This window comes from Nyctereutes procyonoides, unplaced genomic scaffold (genome assembly GCF_905146905.1).
Source record: "Nyctereutes procyonoides isolate TBG_1078 unplaced genomic scaffold, NYPRO_anot_genome, whole genome shotgun sequence".
Classification (NCBI taxonomy): Eukaryota; Metazoa; Chordata; class Mammalia; order Carnivora; family Canidae; genus Nyctereutes; species Nyctereutes procyonoides.
This window is the reverse complement of record NW_026575042.1, coordinates 3,766,681-3,785,393: the sequence shown is the minus strand read 5'-3', so window position 1 is coordinate 3,785,393 and position 18,713 is coordinate 3,766,681. Positions and strand designations below refer to the sequence as shown.

At 39.0% G+C, this 18,713-nt stretch overlaps 1 protein-coding gene across 3 annotated transcripts in view; it reads right to left on the bottom strand.

Annotated features, from left to right (window-relative positions):
* Positions 1–18,713, bottom strand: part of UBP1 (upstream binding protein 1) — a 52,955-nt gene that overhangs the window by 29,903 nt on the left and 4,339 nt on the right. For all 3 annotated transcript variants that reach the window (XM_055321397.1, XM_055321398.1, XM_055321399.1), the window contains exon 2: positions 8,364–8,515. In XM_055321397.1, coding sequence (XP_055177372.1) covers positions 8,364–8,515 — 152 coding nt within the window. The remainder of the gene's footprint in view (positions 1–8,363; positions 8,516–18,713) is intronic.

Below are 18,713 nucleotides of genomic sequence, written 5' to 3'. Positions count from 1 at the left end.
AACTGGCTTCTTTAACTAAAACATATGTTTAAGGTTCTCCCATGTTGTAGCAGGTATTACCACAGGCAGATCTCCTTTTGTTGCGTTCTGCTTTATCACACTTTGCAGATATTGTGAGTTTTATAAGTGAAGGATTATATGTGACAATCCCACATCAAATGAGTCTAATGGGGCCTTTCTTCCAAAAGCATCTGCTCACTTTGTGTCTCTATGTCACATTTTGTAATTCTCACAAGATTTCGAACTTTTTCATCATTATTTTGTTATGGTGAACTGTGAACAGTCATTATAACCCAGTTTTTAGCAATAAAGTATTTTTTAACTAAAGTATATACATGTTTTCTTAGACATTAATGCTACAATAGACTACAGGATGGTGTCACAGTAACTTTTATATGCACTGGGACACCAAAAAACTCACTCACTTTACTGCAGTATTTACTGTGGTGGTCTGAAACAGAACCTGCAGCATCTACAAGCTATGTCTATACTTCATTCCTTTTTGTTGCAAATATTATTTCACTGCACAAACATACTACAACTTGTTCATCCATTCATCAGCTGATGGACATCTGGATTGTTTCTCCTTCTTGGCTACCATGAGTAGTGATATTATGAACACTGTGTACCACATTTTGTGTGAGCAAAGACCAAATTTTAATCCTAGAGCCTTCCTCCTTGTGACCAATGAGCCCAACTCACATTCTCTCAGTGTTCATTTAGTGTCCATAAGAAAACACAAACAGATATTCACACACCAGCTATGTAATTAGGAAAATATGCTGCTGCCAAAAGTTAAGAAGGTACTCCAAACCACAAAAATGATTTCTGGATTACCTGCCATAAGTAATAAAAATGACAGTATAACTTGATATGGAGAAAATCAAAAGTAATTAAAGGAGTGCTTCTAGCACCAAATGAAGTTGAGGATCTTTATGATCCATCCATACTCCAGTGGGGTTTACAAATGGTAAATATACAAACGGTACTAGGTCATATGGCCACAAAATACAACCAAACCACTCCAAAGCTGGTGAAGGAAAACCATTATATAGAGTATGTTACTAAGGAAGAGTCCTTAAGTCATTCAACAAAATGAGAGAGATTATCACTAAATAATACTATGCCAAAAGATATTTTTAAAAAGTTAAATTTGCAGCATACTTAACAATGGATCTGAACTCAGAAAATAAAATAAATTTTAAAGCATATGAATAAGTATTTTTTAAAATTAAATACTATATTCTTTGACTCCTGGATTCCTGCTAGTCAACACAAACAGGAAAATTGCAAGAGGGAGAATATCTGCAACTCATATTAGACACAAAAGGCTAATCTCCCTAATCCAAAAAGAACTTCTACAAAATCACAAACTAATGTCCAACATCCCTACAAGAAATAAAATGAACAAATGACACGAATGTGTGGTTCACAAAAGAAGGAAATGCCAACAACTCTTAAACATATTAAAGGACATCTAATCTCCATCAGAGAAATGCAAATTAAAATCATACTGAAATCAATTTTCACTTATCAGGTTAGCATAACTCCCTCAGTCCGAAACAGTCACTCAAATACAACAGGAGGAGTGGAGACTGTAAGAAGAGAGTGGAGACTGTCACTGGAGATTATTTTGAAGGAAGAGCCTAAGCATCTGCTGGTGTATCAGATGTGCAATTTGAGGGGGGGTGGGGGCGGGGAAGAATTGAAGGTTATTCCAAATTTTGGCCACAGAAGGTCCTGAACATAATGAAGACCACCAGGAGTAGACCTGGAGAGAAAATCAAGAGCACAACTGAATACATTAAGTCTGAGATATCTACTAGCCATCCAAATTGATAATCAAATTGATGTACAAATCTGGAGTGAAGAGGAAAAAAATGTCGATTGGAGAGATTAACAGAGGACTTTTCAGGTACAGCTGTTAGATATGGCTACTTAAAGACACAATCATGTAAAGAGTGAGTGCAGAAAAAAGAGAAGAGGGTCAAGAAACTTCTCTGGGATAGACAGTAACTCAAAGAAGTGCAGCCAGGGGGATGGGAAGTGGAAGAGATGTACAGCAACCTGCCCCTGGGGGTGGGGGAGGGGAAGGGGACGATGACGACAACTCGTCCCACCAGCATTATCTTATGATCCTCAAAATCTCTAAATTCTCAGGATCAAAAAAAAAAATCAAAGGACGAAATCTCAATGTTCCTATCTTCCTTTGTATTATGTTTTCTAGTCAACCTAACAAGGATACTTCTGTGCTCAATATAAAGTTCAATCTGTTTCCACAAACACATCTTAGGATTTGTTGCTCCTGTATTAAAGCACCTATAAAGCATTAAAGCTCCTATATTAGATTTTTATTCTTCTCAAATCAAGGTAAGTTTTGTTTGTTTTTAAAAAAGGCTCCCTGGTCTGGGTGGCTCAGTCGGTTAAGCATCGGCCTTTGGCTCAGGTCACCATCTCAGGATCCTGGGATTGAGGCCCCCCATGTTGCTCCCTGCTCAGTGCAGAGTCTGTCTGCTTCTGCCTCTCCCTCTGTCCCTTCCTATACTGCATGTGTGCAAAAAATGATATAAAAAATAAAAGATTATAACAACATATTTTCCAACAAACCTGCAAACTTCCTGAGTTGTTACACAGGTATGGAGTCCAAGTTGGGTTCTAGCCATTTGTAAAAACTGCTTATCCAACAGCAACAAGAAACTAACACAGCGACCAAGGTCTAAATAGTTGGTCTTCCAGCACAGAAACCATTCAAGCTACTTAGTTATAAATGACAGTAACAGCAGCAAGGCTCATGTTGTACTTTCTATGTGCTGCCTGGCTTGTAAGTGCATTATACACATTAATTCAACTTAATTCTCAACTACCTTATGTGGGGAGTATTAAATTAAGAAATTTGCCTAGGCTAGCAAGTGACGGAATGGGATCCACACAAAAGCCGCCCCATTCCAGAGACCGCAGATAGTCACTACTCACCATGGCCCTTTCCACCTCACACCCCATCACATGTAGAAAAGACACAGGATACATTTAAATCACTACTCATTGTACCCAGGTGAAACACTTAAAGAAACCAAAAGATATGTGAAGAATGTGCTTAAGGACATCCAATGCGCAACAGGGGTATTTATAGCCTAGGCAGTGCTATTTAATCAGCAACCATGTATGACAGCATCTACCGGGCCTTACTACAGACACACTAAGTTTAACTGCTCTTTCAAATTTCATCCTTGAGTGACAAGACCATCACATTCACCACAACCACACTTAAGCAAACAATTCACCCATCACGTGAACAAGTTTACTAGAATAAATTTAATAAAATATTAACTGTATAATAGTTTTGTTACACAAAGACTGTCATAACACATGATTAGAATTGTCTTAGGTGTTTATAAATGGTTCTAATTCAGTGGCTGCCTGAGGCAAGCAGAAATTGATAACTGGGAGACAAGGAAAGAAGACTTTTATTTATTCATACCTTTCAAAGTATGAACCATGTATATAATCCTCCATTTAAACTGTCAAGTTTTAAATGGTGACAATTAACTACAAACTTAGAAAACACTGGAACTACTCCAGTAAAGAGATTTGGTAGTTAAGAAAACTAGATGTGGAATCAGAACACTCTGGGTTTAAATCTTTATCTATAAAAAGTGTGGTATGGTCAATAATCTAAGTAAGTTAACTGCATGGATAATTAATCCCTCCAAAGTTATCATATAATCATAAAATGGGGTAACTGTGCTTTCATTAATCATTTCCAACTTTCCTTCATGTACTAAAATGAATGCAGATAAACTCACATGTGAGTTAAAAAAGAGTAAGAATTCATGCTGACAATGACACCTCCAAAGCCCTAATCCCTTCTTATAGGATGTGTCCTTTTTAAATACACAAGGCAATACTGCCATGTTAAGTCATTTTCTTTGGTGGAGATGAAGAGTTCATCTAGAACTAAAATGAACTACAGTTCATTCATGTGCTAGAATAAATGCAAGAAAATGGATTCATAAACCTTAAAAGTGAGTGACAATTGGATTCCTAAAAACATAGGCAGTAAATTTTGTCAATACTTAGTCCAACCATCAATACTAAAATGGTGTCACAGAGGTATACTTCACAAGAACTTGACATGACATGATAGGTCACTCCAGCTGAAAAAATATTCGTGGGGTTTTGCTGGAATTCCTGGATAAAATTAATCAAATCTCATTATTTTCCATACTTAACCCGATTCTCTTTATATTATGTACTACAGGAAAAGTTTCTAGTTTCTAATCAAAACTGCATATGCACTCCTGAGAATGTTCCCTTTGAAAAGGGAGCCCCATCACCTGAAGACACCATGCTGAATGAGCCTGGATCTGTTTGCTTCTGCAGCTTAAAAGAGGTGGGATGAAAGACACTCAACCCACATCTCACCCAGGCCAAACCTTGCCTGGCTCTAGAGAGAGCTATGGAACCACTCCTTACTGAAAAGAATTTTAGTGGATTCATGAAAAATCATGGGTCCAGAACCTTTGTCAAACTGAAAAATGCTAAGAGCCAGGTCTGTGAAAGAACTATAGACATTGTAATACGTATATCTGATACTCCTGTATTATAATAAAGGTTTGGGGATCCCTGGGTGGCTCAGCTATTTGGCGCCTGCCTTCGGCCCAGGGCATGGTCCTGGAGTCCCAGGATCGAGTCCTGCATCGGGCTCCCTGCATGGAGCCTGCTTCTCCCTCTGCCTGTGTCTCTGCCTCTCTCTCAATCTGTGTCTCCCATGAATAAATAAATAAAATCTTAAAAAAAAATATATATATATATATATATACATAATAAAGGTTTTACAGTTCCTTTTTAAAAGGTATATAAAAGGGATGCCTAGGAGGCTCAGAGGTTAGGCATCTGCCTTTGGCTCAGGGAGTGATCCTGGAGTCCTGGGATCGAGTCCCACATCGGGCTCCCTGTGTGGAGCCTGTTTCTCCCTCTGCCTGTGTCTCTCTGTCTCTCATGAATAAAGAAATAAAATCTTTTAAAAATAAATAAATAAATAAATAAAAATAAAAGGTATATAAAATAATACTTTTAATTACTCCAATGTGTTTTTAAAGGTTATTCAAATAGGCTTTTCTAACAATTTATTTTAGAGAGAGAACGTACGCAGCACAAGCGAGGATATACACACGCTCGAGCAAGGGAAGGGGTAGAATGGGGGAGAGAGAGAAGCAGACTCCTCGCCGAGTGGGGAGCCCAACTTGGGGCCTGATCTCATAACCTGAGACCAAGACATGAGCCAGAATCATGAGTTGGATGGATGCTTAACCAACTGAGCCACCCAGGCACCCCAATATTCATACGTTTTTAAAAAATATTTCTCCATTTGCAGTTCACTTTTCCACTTTTTTCTTAAAAGACAAAGAAATTAAAAGATAAACTAACACAATTCTACAACCATGAAAAGATTCATCATTAATACTGCAATGACCAGAGTCAAGTGCAACAAAATCACCTGCACTTATACTAATTACAGTCAATTTCGAGTATCATCTGGGAGGGGAATACAAGGGAGCTTGCTGGCGTGCTAGAAATACTGGACATAGTAGTTTCGAGGGAATAATATACGTAAAAATTCACCGCGCTACACACTTAAGACTTGCGCACACTACTATATGCATCAATAATTTTTTGTCAAATCTAAGCTTGACCAAGCTCAGTATGAACTGAGCAAGTTAATCAACTGCTGTCAGCTATTTTATAAATCTGTAAGATGGATGGATTTTTTTTTTAAATAAGCCTGAACTCATGACCCCAAGATCAAGAGTCACATGTTGTTTTGTTTTTTTTTAATTTTTATTTATTTATGATAGTCACACAGAGAGAGAGAAGCAGGCTCCATGCACCGGGAGCCCGACGTGGGTTTCGATCCCGGGTCTCCAGGATCGCGCCCTGGGCCAAAGGCAGGCGCCAAGCCGCTGCGCCACCCAGGGATCCCAAGAGTCACATGTTTTATCTCAGGGGCACCTGTGTAGTCATTTGTTAAGCATTCAACTCTTGATTTTGGCTCAGGTCATGATCTCAGGGTCATGAGATCAGTCCCCTGTAGGGCTTTGTGCTAGATGTGGAGCCTGCTTAGGATTCTCTCCTCCTCTCCTTCTCCCCCAACCTTGCATGCATGCGCTCTCGCTCTCTCTCGGAAAAAGAAAAAAAAAAAAGAGTCACATGTTCTACCAACTGAGCCCACCAGGTACCCCTGAACTTCTCCTAGAGTTACTGTGGAAACTATGTATCACATGTATAGTACTTAGTATAATGCTTCATACATAAGCACTAAGCAAATGTCAGTCTGATACATCATTACTACAGATAGTAGACTGCAACTTTTACCAACATTAGATATCTTTTTCCAGTTTAATAACAGTGATAAATTATGGGTATTTCCCCAGGCCAAAGGACAGATATCTCCAACACGTTCCTTTAAACAGGGTGTGTGTGTGTGTGTGTGTATTCATTTATCCCATAGTATGCATGTAACAGAACTGCCCCAAATAAGAGAAATGCAAGTTATTTCCTTGTCATTAGAAATTATGCTACAGTGAATATCCATGCCCCTACACTGTTTCTTCAGATATTTTAAAATCTAAAACAAGTCTTGGCCTACAAACTTCAGGTTCTTTCAAATAGGACACAGAACGCCTACCCAAACAATGTTGACAAGGTTAGGGTATTGTATAGGTGCTATGGTAGAATAACCTGAAGTAAAACCTCACAGATTTGAATTTTTTTTAAGATTTTATTTATTTATTCATGAGAGACACACAGAGAGAGAAAGAGAGAGAGAGAGAGAGAGAGAGAGGCAGAGGGAGAAGCAGGCTCCATGCAGGGAGCCCAACGCGGAACTCAATCCCAGGACTCCAGGATCACGCCCTGGGCCGAAGGCAGGCACTAAACTGCTGAGTCACCCGGGCTGCCCAGATTTGAAATTTATATATTAAATGAAAAGCTATAATAAGTTATCCTTCCACATTTCAGAAAACTAATCACAAGTCTAAAATCCATAGCTCTTTCCAAAAGTTCAAGGAATTAAAGATCTATTTAACAGAAGAATAATCACAATACGCTCTTAAGTGAACAGATGTTAATTCCAATTTTGTTAAAATAAAGTAGATATACACATAGGAAAATACACCTAAAACATAAATTAGTTATCGTGTGGGGATGCAACCATAGTCAATTTCCAGCTTTACCTCTTGGCATGTCTCCCAATCTTTCTACATTTAGAGAATGTACTATAAGATTAAAAATTCAGATTATTTTAAAATATAAGGGTGCAATATGCTTCACTATGTGTGTACAACAAATTTATAGCTACAACAAAGTATTTCTAATTTGGTCATTCACATTGGCCTATGCCCAAACTGCTAAGAGCACCTCAAAAAAAAGCTCTTCTCATTTCCAACAGTAAATTCTCCATCTCTATTTTCCCCACTGCCAGCTCTCATTTTCATATCGCCAAAACATCCTATTCTCATAAAGTACAGAAAAAATCTAGACATATGTAGACATAAAGTGTAGACAAAACCTAACACGGTTTATTTTAGCCACAACCGTCTTGATGCAGCTTGTCTATTTTCAGCACAAACCTGCTTCAGCCTGAGACCCAGGTTCCTTGCTAACTGGATTTTTGATTCATTCTCAAGTTCCATATTAAAACCAATCTTCCTAAAAATAACTGACATCCTTTCTTACTTGCTTCTCCTTTGGATTTTGCTGAGAAACCCTGTAAGAAATCTTGTTTCACCGAAGCAGCTGGGTGTCTCATTCTATCAAGTGGCTGCCTTCAGCTCAAGCCCCTGCTTGATCAGGCTCCCTGCTTGGCGGGGAGCCTGCTCCTCCCCTTCCTCATCTTGTGTATGCGTGCACACACACTCTCTCTCTCTCAAATAAATAAAATCTTTAGGGAAAAAAATCTTGTTCCATGGACCCTCTTCATGCAAATCAGTTTCCACAAACTATTACTTTGTTGATCGAGAGTAAATGCTTATTAAGTTTTGTTAACTAAAGTGGCCAAATTTAAGAAAAATAACCTAATTTCAAATTATTACCCGTAAACTAAGCTGCCAAAATGCTTCAGCTACGTCTCAATTCTTACATCAAAACATGACACAGCTGGGACACCTGGGTGGCTCAGTGGTTGAACATCTGCCTTCAGCTCAGGGTGTGATCTCGGAGCCCCGGGATCCAGTCCCACATTTGGTTCCCTGGGCGGGGGAGTGGGGGAAGTCAGTTCCTCCCTCTGCCTATGTCTCTGCTTCTCTTTATCTCTCATGAATAAATAAATAAAATCTTAAAAAAAAAAAAGATACAGCCATACTCACCTTGGTTCAAGTAAGTGAGTGTCTCATCATGCAATTTTACTGCTGGCGAGGTTGCAGCACACATCACATACTGAAAGGGTGGGTGTTTAGTCTCACCATCCAATGGAAGGCTGGAATCTTCCTGCTTAAAAATGGGCAATGCCAAGACATCGCTGAAAGGCAAAAGAATCAAGACTGACCTTACTTTGAGTTTAAAATATTTAAAAGCATATAAAAACACATAAGGGTAGTTTCTTTTAAAACTTAAGCTTGGGGTGCCTGTCTCAAGTCAGTGGAGTGTGCAACTCTTGAACTCGAGGTTGTGAGTTCGAGCCCCATGTTGGATGTAAAGATTATAAGCATTAAATAAATAATAATAAATAAATAAATAAATAAATAAATAAAATAAAATCTAAGCTCAAAAACATCATGGAGAATAAAAGAACTATTAATGTTTTCTAGCTCCCCTAAAGATAGTATTAATAACCCATACCTCTAGTGTGACTATGGGAAAAAAGGGCGGAGCAGCTACGATGAGGCAGATAAAGAAGTATTTAATACTTAATAAAGTCCATGCTACTGATTAAGCAAAAGATCTAATATATATATATATATATATATATATATATATACCTTAAAAAAAGAGCAAGTCAAGAGTGCATAGCTACCTGTTTTGAAAGGTGGTCACACTGGTACCATAAAGTCAAAAAGAAGCATTTGATTAAAATGGTACTCTACAAAAAGTGCCCTGCAAAGCCTGGCAAATGCAGAGAGCATAAAGCTTCTTGCTTAGTCTAAAACAATGGCTTCTTCTGAGCAGCAAACAGAGTAGCAGTAGAAACAGCTGCTATTTTTTTTTTAACCCCGAGAATAACTTAGGGCACTGACTGGGAGGGCGGATGGTGGGGGGAGATCTTCTGAGGCATTGTCTATATTCTCTGTTAACCCAAACATACATGGATGTGTTTATTTTGTTTTGTAACAAAAACAACTGAGAATATAATTTACATTCCAGAAAAATTCACCCTTTTAAAGTGTATGGGTTTGGGTATATGAACAAAGTTGTGCAGTTACCACAACTATCTAATCCAAGAAGATTCTCATCACCTCAAACAGAACTCTCATACCCATTAGCAATCACTCCTCAGCCGTATCCCCTGACCCTACCCCTAGTCCTGGCAGTGATCTACTTTGTCTCTATGCATTTGCCTATTCTGAACATGTAATGCAAATAGAATCACCTGGCCTTTTGAGACTGGCTTCTTTTACCTAATAAGTTTTCAAGGTCCACTCCTGTTGTAACATGTATCAGCACTTCATTATTCCTTTTTGGAGGTGAATGATATTCCCTTATGTATGGACACATTGCATTCTGATCATCCACTGTGGGACATCTGGGTTATCTCCATTTTTTAGCTATCATAAATAATGCTGCTATAAACACTTGATTTTTTGTGTAGACATGTGTTTAATTTCCTTGAATATAAACCTAGGAGTAGAACTGCTAGTTTATATGGTTACTCTATTTAACTTTTTGAGGAATTGCCAAATGGCTTTCCAAAAGCAGCTATACCTTTTTACTTTCCTATGTATGAGTTTATTGGTATTTGTTTTTTTATTTTTAAAATTTTATTTATTTATTCATGAAAGACAGAGAGAGAGGCAGAGACACAGGCAGAGGGAGAAGCAGGTTCCATGCAGGGAGCCTGACGTGGGACTCGATCCCAGGTCCCCAGGATCAGGCCCTGGGCTGAAGGTGGCGCTAAACCGCTGAGCCACCGGGGCTGCCCTCGGTATTTGTTTTTGAGATAAATCACTGGCCTTACATCTGTGTCTTGATAATGTTTCTATGATCATTCCTCAATAAAAAGTAAAATAATAACAAAGTATCCAAATGAGGGGTGCCTAGGTGGCTGAGGTGATTAAGCAACTGACTCTTGATTTTGGCTCAGGTCATCTCAGCAGAGACTGAACCTTATGTCAGCAGGGAGTCTGCTCCACATTTTCTCTCTCTGCCACCCCCCCTCCCCATGCTTGCTCACTTGATCATAAATAAATAAATAAATAAATAAATAAATAAATAAATAAATAAATAAATAAATAAATCTATCTATCTATCTATCTATCTATCTTTAAAAAAATATATATCCAGGGGTGCCTGGGTGGCTCAGCAGTTTAGCGTCTGCCTTTGGCTGGTGTCGAGATCCTGGGGTCCTGGGATCGAGTCCCACATCAGGCTCCCTGCAGGGAATCTCCTCCCTCTGCCTCTGTCTCTCTCATTCTGTGTCTCTCATGAATAAATAAATAAAATCTTTAAAAATAAATATATATATATCCAGTGGCACTTGGGTGGCTCAGTTAGTTAAGCATCTGCCTTCGGCTCAGGTCATGATCCTGGGGTGTGGGATTGAGCCCCATATCAGGCTCTCTGCCCAGCGGGGAGGGAGCCTCCTTTTCCCTCCCCCCCCCACTTATGCTCTTTCTTGCTCTAATAAATAAAAAAAATCTTTTAAAATAATAATAAATAAAACTAAATGAATAACTACTATATCAACACGAAGACCAAGGGTTTGTCTGACTTATTTTCCTTTTTTATTTCTAAAAAGCCATTAACTAAGATATTTGGCTAGCCCATTTGAATTAATCAATTTAAAACAAAATGTTGAAATGAATGAGATGAGAGAGAAAGCATGCATTGCATTCCCTCCTCCCTGAATATACTCTATTAAAGCACCGGACTGATTATTCAGATTAATGACCCACTAGTTCTCTTTATACTTGGAAACTCAAACGCTACTAAAACAAACAAGTATAAACACACAGTCAGCGACGGTGCCCAACCCTCCTCTAGAGCTCTTCTCAGCACTACAACCTAGAGGTCACCTAGGTGGCATATGTATAAAACCTTGTGACAGATAGAGAAACTTCTTAGGTGACTTTATTTTTTATCTTTTTCTTAGGTGACTTTAAAATGGTAGTTTAAGCAGTGCCTAGTGGCTCAGTTAGTTAAGCATCTGCCTTTGGGCTCAGGTCATGATCTCACGGTGCTCGGATCAAGCCCCTCATCAGGCTCCCCACTGAGTGAGGAGTCTACGTCTCCCTCTTCCTCTGCTTGTGCTCTCTCCCTCCCCTCCACATAAATAAAATCTTAAAAATAATATAAAATAAAATGGTACTTTAAGACTTAGAACAGCTCTCTTCATGAAAAACAACAGTCAAAATGGTTTCACAGTAGATAAAAACATATATATTCTTATGTCATATATATGTAAGCATTTAAAGGACAAGAAAAAGAGGTGCCTGACTGGCTCTGTCAGTAGAGCATGCAACTCTTGATCTCTGGGTTGTTAAGTCTGAGCCCCAAGTCAGGTGTAGAGATTACTTAAAAATAAGATCTTAAAAAAAAAAAAAAAGATCATTGCTATTGAAATTCCAATTACTTTTGTACTTCACGAGAAAATACATTCCAATCAACACAGTAGTCAGTGACCCTCCTCAAACAGAAGCCAGATCAGTTCATTCCTCTGAACTCTCCCTCCGCTCACCTTCTCCTAGGATCCCTTCCAGGCCCCACTCACTCTGTTCTTCTTCCCACTACTTGCCCTCACTGCCCTTGTCCCCCACATCAGCCTCCCATCCTGCATTTTTCAAGGCATCTGCCCTGGCACTGGGTTTAACTCTATTCTTCTGATGTCCATCTTGTTCACTTCATTTAAATGTCACCTTCACAGAGACAGCATGACAAATGCAGTCCTCTCATCCATGTTCCCCATTCCCTTGTGCTGCTCTATCTACCCACAAAGCTCATAACCTCCCCACAGCACACAGGACTTAAGTTTGTATCACACAGAAGTATATAACCAATGCCCCAAATTTATTTCACTTCACTGACTTACCCCAGCATTTATCACAAAGGGTCTCAAATGCCTGCTGAACCAATAAACCAACTGCAGCACTAATAATCAATTATTGCTAAAATGAAAAACCAGGTGTCTAGGTAATTTAAGATCATCATTTCTGCTGGGCTGAACCTGAAGAAAGTTCTAGTATTCAGTTGTTTTTGTAATACCATATGCCCGACAGGTAGAGCTCCCAGGGATCTGACAAGCAAATGAAAAGCTTCTCAAGGCTTCAAATTATTACAAGTAATTTTGAAATGCCAGTACCCAAAAATAACCAGGCACACAAAGACAAACAAGACTCTGGGAGCAAGAACCAACAGCAAAAACAACAGATGGCATACTCCCAGTTCCAGATCTGTCTGTTGGTATTCAGTTCTTTTCTGCCTCTGTTGCAGAGGGTTCAATGTCTGAAACTACATAACAAGACTTCTTGCCAGCTGGAGGCTAGCTAAATTGTACAAGGGAAGCGCTGGTGGGAAATTAAAAGGGAGTCGGAAAAGACAGAAGCAGGAAACTGCAGATTGCAGCTACAGGAAATTTCTGGGCAGCAGCAGCCATGCCTCCAGCAGCTAGCCAAGGGGCAACCAGGTAACAAGCCTCCTCACCCCTCAAATCCTTCTAGCACTTTTGCATTCAAATACTTCATCACATCTTTCTCTGCTTGAAAGATCTAAACGGTTTCTATTTTCCTAATTGGATACAGACTGATACCCTCAAAAAATTCAGATACTAGATTAGGACTCATACTATAAATTTATGCTTACTGACTTTATAAAGAAATAAAAGACTAGCCCAAAAAGATCTGTAAGGAAGAGGAAATTTTAAGGGCCAACAAAGCTGAGAAGGAACAAACAACTTTTAGAACTGGAAAATAAAATTGTTAAAATTAAGAACTTAGCTTTAATAATAGCTCAGACAGAAATGCGGAGTAGAGTAAATAAGGAGACTGGAATATACGTAAAAAGGAAGTTACTCAAAAGGCAGCAGAGAGGGAAATGATGGAAAATGCAAAAGAGAAAGGACAAAGTGAGAAGATTTTACATGGAATTGAAACCCCAGAAGAGGGAAAGATATTGTGGAGGCAATATTTTTATTGAGATAAAGGCTGAGCAAGTTCCAGAAGTGATAAAGCATACCAATCCATTGGTTCAAGAAGCCAAATAACCAAAACAGGATAAATATAAGATATCCACCCCTAAATTCATCAAGAAAAACATCTCAGCCAGTACAGTCTGTGGAAGGAAGTACCAAGAAAGGGACTCAATGAATGAAAAGCAGACTTGGGGAGAAACTGGCCAGAATTCCAAAGAGGAGTCCTAGGGTCCTCCAGTGCTGGGGGTGGGGAGCAGTGGATGAGGCCACTATGGGAACAACAGGGCACAGCCACTGAAGGATATACTTGAATGTTGAGGCTGTGAATTTCAGGCAAGAGCCATTCAATGTTTTTCTAGACCACATTCAGCTGCTTAGGTGGGTTAAGGTAGGTGAAGGGTCACGTTTAATCAGAGTTACAGTTTTGCTAAAATAAAAAAGATGAGAGGGTGAATAAAGCAAGAGGGGGCAAGAGAGACCAGGATATATGCAAGGAAACAATACAGCGATTGACCATGGAAATTAAAACTGGCTGAAGATTAAAAAAAAAAAAAAAAAAGAGGTGTTCAAGAGGGTGATGGAGCACCTGGGTGGCTCAGTTAAGTGTCTGACTCTTGATTTTAGCTCAGGTCAAGATCTCAGGGTGGGGAGATGGAGCCCTGAATCAGGCTCTGCCATCAGTGGGGGAGTCTGCTTCTTTCCCTCTGCCCCTCCCCCAGCTCATTCTCTCTCTCTAAAATAATAAATAAATAAATAAATAAATAAATAAATAAATAAATAAATAAATAAATAATCTTTAAAAAAGAAATAAAAGCAAAACAGGGGCCAAATGACAGGAGAAAGAAGGGACTGTGGAAGTGAGCTCAAAGGGTAGAAGGTGGTAGTTAACTCTGAATTTGAGATTATATATGTGGCTCCATGATTGGAAATGTCAAGGTCTAACATATGACCATAGGACTGAATAGCTGAAGATAACACCACTGTAAAAAAGATACAAGGAACAGAAATGTCAGGCTACCGAAGGCGCGTTTAAATATCTTCTGAAATCACCAAGAATCAAGTAGTAGTGTCAGATGGTGACAGTGGACCAGGACCTAAAATTTTTAAAATAATGAGGTCTGATCCAGAAATCACTAAGATGACTGCAATAACCGGGCGACTGATTGGCTATTTGGTAATATGAAATTCAAAGTTGTGGGGGAGGGGTCTTACAAGGAAGGAGAAAGGGAGCATAGCTTGAAAGTGTCAGTGAGAAGTAAGAAGGATCCTTCCCTACCGTTCTGGGCAGTGGCAGGCCTGTGGAAATAAACTACCACTGCTTGCCAGGGCTTCAGGGGAAAGGTATATACTGAGAGGACTGCCAGCTTTCCAAAAGAACAAGGTGAAGACATCATTATGAGACAAAGCTGCCTGTGTCAGTTTCTTCAGCCTGTCACAACCGGGGTGGCTTCAAACAACAGAAAATGCACTGCCTCTCAGCTCTGAAGGCCAGAAGTCTGAAATACCAGTGCTGGCAGAGCTGGTTCCCTGCAAGGGCTGTGTGCACCCTCTGCCCCGGGTCTGTCTCCCAGCTTTTGGTGAAGTGAGCTGCCTTCCACCGCTTGCAGACACAGCCCTCCAATCACATGGCCAGCTTCCCACCTCCCCGCTCCCCTCCATGTGTCTTGACTTAAGTCTTCCCCCTGTGCCTGAATGTCCTCTTTTTATAAAGACATCAGTGCCTATTCTCATATCATTTTAACTCAATCTCTATAAAGACCTTATTTCCAAATAAGGTCACATTCTGAGGTGCTGAAGGTTAGGACTTCCAATATATTCTTTTTGGGGGACACAATTCAATCTATGTAACGGCAGACTGAGGATTCCAGAGGGCACGGTTTTGAAAGCAGGTTAGGAATTGGTAAGAAAGGGGAGATGGCGAAGAACTGAGGAGGTGCAGGGCACCTGGGTGGCTCAGTTGGTTAAGCATCTGCCTTCCGCTCAGATCATGATCCCTGGGTCCTGGGATAGAGCCCCAAATAAGGCTCTCTGCTCAGTGGGGAGACTGATTCTCCCTCTCCCTCTGCCCCTACCCCCACATTCCCATTCTTTCTCTGCACTCTCTCAAATAAGTAAAACCTTAAAAAAAAAAAAAACTAAAAAGATGAGAATATCACTAGCAACTTCATGCCAATACGTTTGAAAATATGGATAAATGAACAATTTCCTGGAAAGATAACTTATCAAAACTTTCAAGACACACGGGCACCCTGGCTAGCTCAGTTGGTGGAGCATGTGACTCTTGATCTTGGGGTTGTATATTCGAGCCCTGAGCTAGGTGTAGAGATAACTTTTAAAAAGTTAAAACTTAAAAAAAAAAAAACTTCAAGACACAAAAATCATTTTATTTTTTTTATTTTTTAAAATTTTTATTTATTTATGATAGTCACAGAGAGAGAGAGAGAGAGAGAGAGAGAGAGAGAGAGAGAGGCAGAGACACAGGCAGAGGGAGAAGCAGGCTCCATGCACCGGGAGCCCGATGTGGGATTCGATCCCGGGTCTCCAGGATCACGCCCTGGGCCAAAGGCAGGCGCCAAACCGCTGCGCCACCCAGGGATCCCCACAAAAATCATTTTAAAATAATCTTACAAAGACTGATATTGTGGTTAAAAATTTTCCCCCAAAGAAAATTCCTGCCCTATAATGGTTTTACAGGCAAGTTCTATCAAACTTTCAAAGGCAGTTTTGCAGAAAGTCTTCAACAGAAAAGAAAAAGAAATACTTTCTAATTCATTTTATGAGCCTACTGTAATTTTGAAGTCAAAACTAGCTATGAACAGTACAAAAGAAAATGAAAAGTTTGTTTAAACCACAAACATAGAGGTAAAAATCCCAAATTAAGTATTAACAAACTAAATCCAAGAATATAATGACAAAGCATGATCTAGTTGAGCATTCCCCAGGAACACAAGGACAGAATACAGAATCTGGAAACACAACACCACATTTCTGGACAATTGATTTAGAACAGAATGGCATTGTGAAGAGGTTCGAGTAAAAAGTCTTGTCAAGCAGGGAAAAGTGCAACTGGCCTCCTACTTCATACCATACCAAAAACAAAAGAAAAAAATTATTCCAGATAGATTGTTAACTTAGATATGAGATTAAAGTAACTAATCTTCAGAAAAGATTGTAAGAATATCTTATATCCTCACAGGAAGGAAAGGGTATAAGTGAAAAGATTATTCTATTTGACCACATCAAAATCAAGAACATTCAAAAGCCACCTGAGAGAACGGAAAGGCAAGTCATGGAGGTGAGGTGTTTATGACTTCTGTATATAACCAAAGGCTAACATCCAGGACATAGGAGGAACTACAACAAAGAAAAGAAAAAAGAAAACAGAACTGAACAAAGAAAAAGGTGTTGCCTTCAAATCCTACAAGACTTAGACAAATATATAGCCTTAAATGCATCTATTAGAAAACACCAAAAACCAAGGAGGAAAAAACATCAACCAACGAAGTTGGAAAATAACAAAAGCAAGCAAAGAAAACGAAGAAAATAACCACAAAAGTAAAATAGAAAATGCAACAGAAAAGAAAAAGCCAACATTTGGCTTCTTGTAAAGCATTGAAAATGACCTCTCAAAGAGGTCACAAAAGAAAGAAAAGACACAAGTCATACAAAAGAAGGGAATAATCACAAATACTGTAGAGATCTTTTTTAAAAAATATCTAAAAACTTAGAGCAGACAATTTTCTATGAAAATTAAAATTACCACAACCAACTAACATTCATAAATTCAGAATATTCCTATGTCCATTAAAATCAATTACAGGGGCAAATATCTACTTGTGCAAAAGAAAAAAAAAGTCGCCAAATCCAGGCTAGATTCCAAGTGAGCTTTACAAAATTTGGACAAATAGGTAAGTCTCATCTCATTAAAAAACACTTAGGGGAACCTGACTGTAGAGCACACAACTCTTGAATGCAGAGTTAGGAGTTCAAGCCCCATGTTGGGCACAGAGCCTGCATACATATGTACATAAATACATAAATAAAGCTTTCAGCCCACAGAAAGAGAAAGTATTCAACTCACTTGAAACTGATACAGCCTTGATGTTTAAAAAAAAGTGAGTAATAGGTTTGCAAGAAAAGAAAATTGAGGACCAGTCTCATTTAGGAACAAAGGTAACCTATTAACGAAACTCTGGGAACATTCTCTAAAGTCAGTAAGACTAAAAACTCAAGTGTTTAGTGGTTCTAAATAACACTGCTGTGAAGCCCTAGCTGACATACTAAGGCAAGAAAATGAAATGTAAAGGTCATCAGGAAGAAACAAATCTACCAAGAAGTTGTATAACTAGAAAGTCTAAGATCCTACAAATTATTAGAACTATGAAGTTCAGCAAAGTCCTGGAGGAAAAAAAAAAAAAAACATGATACAACAAGACAAAGAAAAAATATATATACAGCCTTCTTGGCTGATTTTCCTCCTATCCAGAAAGATCTTGCTCTATTATCTTGAGAAGACCTCTCAATTATTAATCGGTAGGCAGCCAAAGAGCACAGTGGAAAGAAGTAGAAGCCATACCCCAGCTCTGGAGTTTCAAATCCTACTAGCTCCACCATTTGTTGAGTGACACTCTGGCAGGCTACTTAACTTCTCTGAGCTCTAATAATGGGTTTGCTTTAATTTAGAGGGAAACATTTTAAGTATTTAAACTGTAGGCATACATTAAACCAGAGATTCTCAAAAGTATGATCTGTGGAATCCTGAAGAAACAGACTCTTTCAGGAGGCTTGAGAGGTCAAACCTATTTTCAGAATACTAACAGATTATTTGCTTTTCATTTTGATGACATTTGCATGCAACCAAAGGTGATTAAAACTGCTGGTGCCTTAGCATGAACCAAGAGAGTGGCACCAAATGGTAGCAAAATCAAGGCACTGGTAGTCACTGCATAAAAATTATTAATTTTAGTATATGTTGGCTCTTGGGTATGTGTAATGTATTTCTGAGGCACACCAAAGTGCAATGGTTGTCTCAAGGAAAGCTTTTATGCCACCATTTATTTGATCTGCAGGCCGACTGAGCAGTTTCTCTCACAGAATATCATTTTAACTTGAAAGAAAAACTAACAAACTATGATTATTCAGATCTGGGTATAGGGCAGAAATTTCCTCAAAAATGAACTGATCTGCAGGCCGACTGAGCAGTTTCTCTCACAGAATATCATTTTAACTTGAAAGAAAAACTAACAAACTATGATTATTCAGATCTGGGTATAGGGCAGAAATTTCCTCAAAAATGAACTGATCTGCAGGCCGACTGAGCAGTTTCTCTCACAGAATATCATTTTAACTTGAAAGAAAAACTAACAAACTATGATTA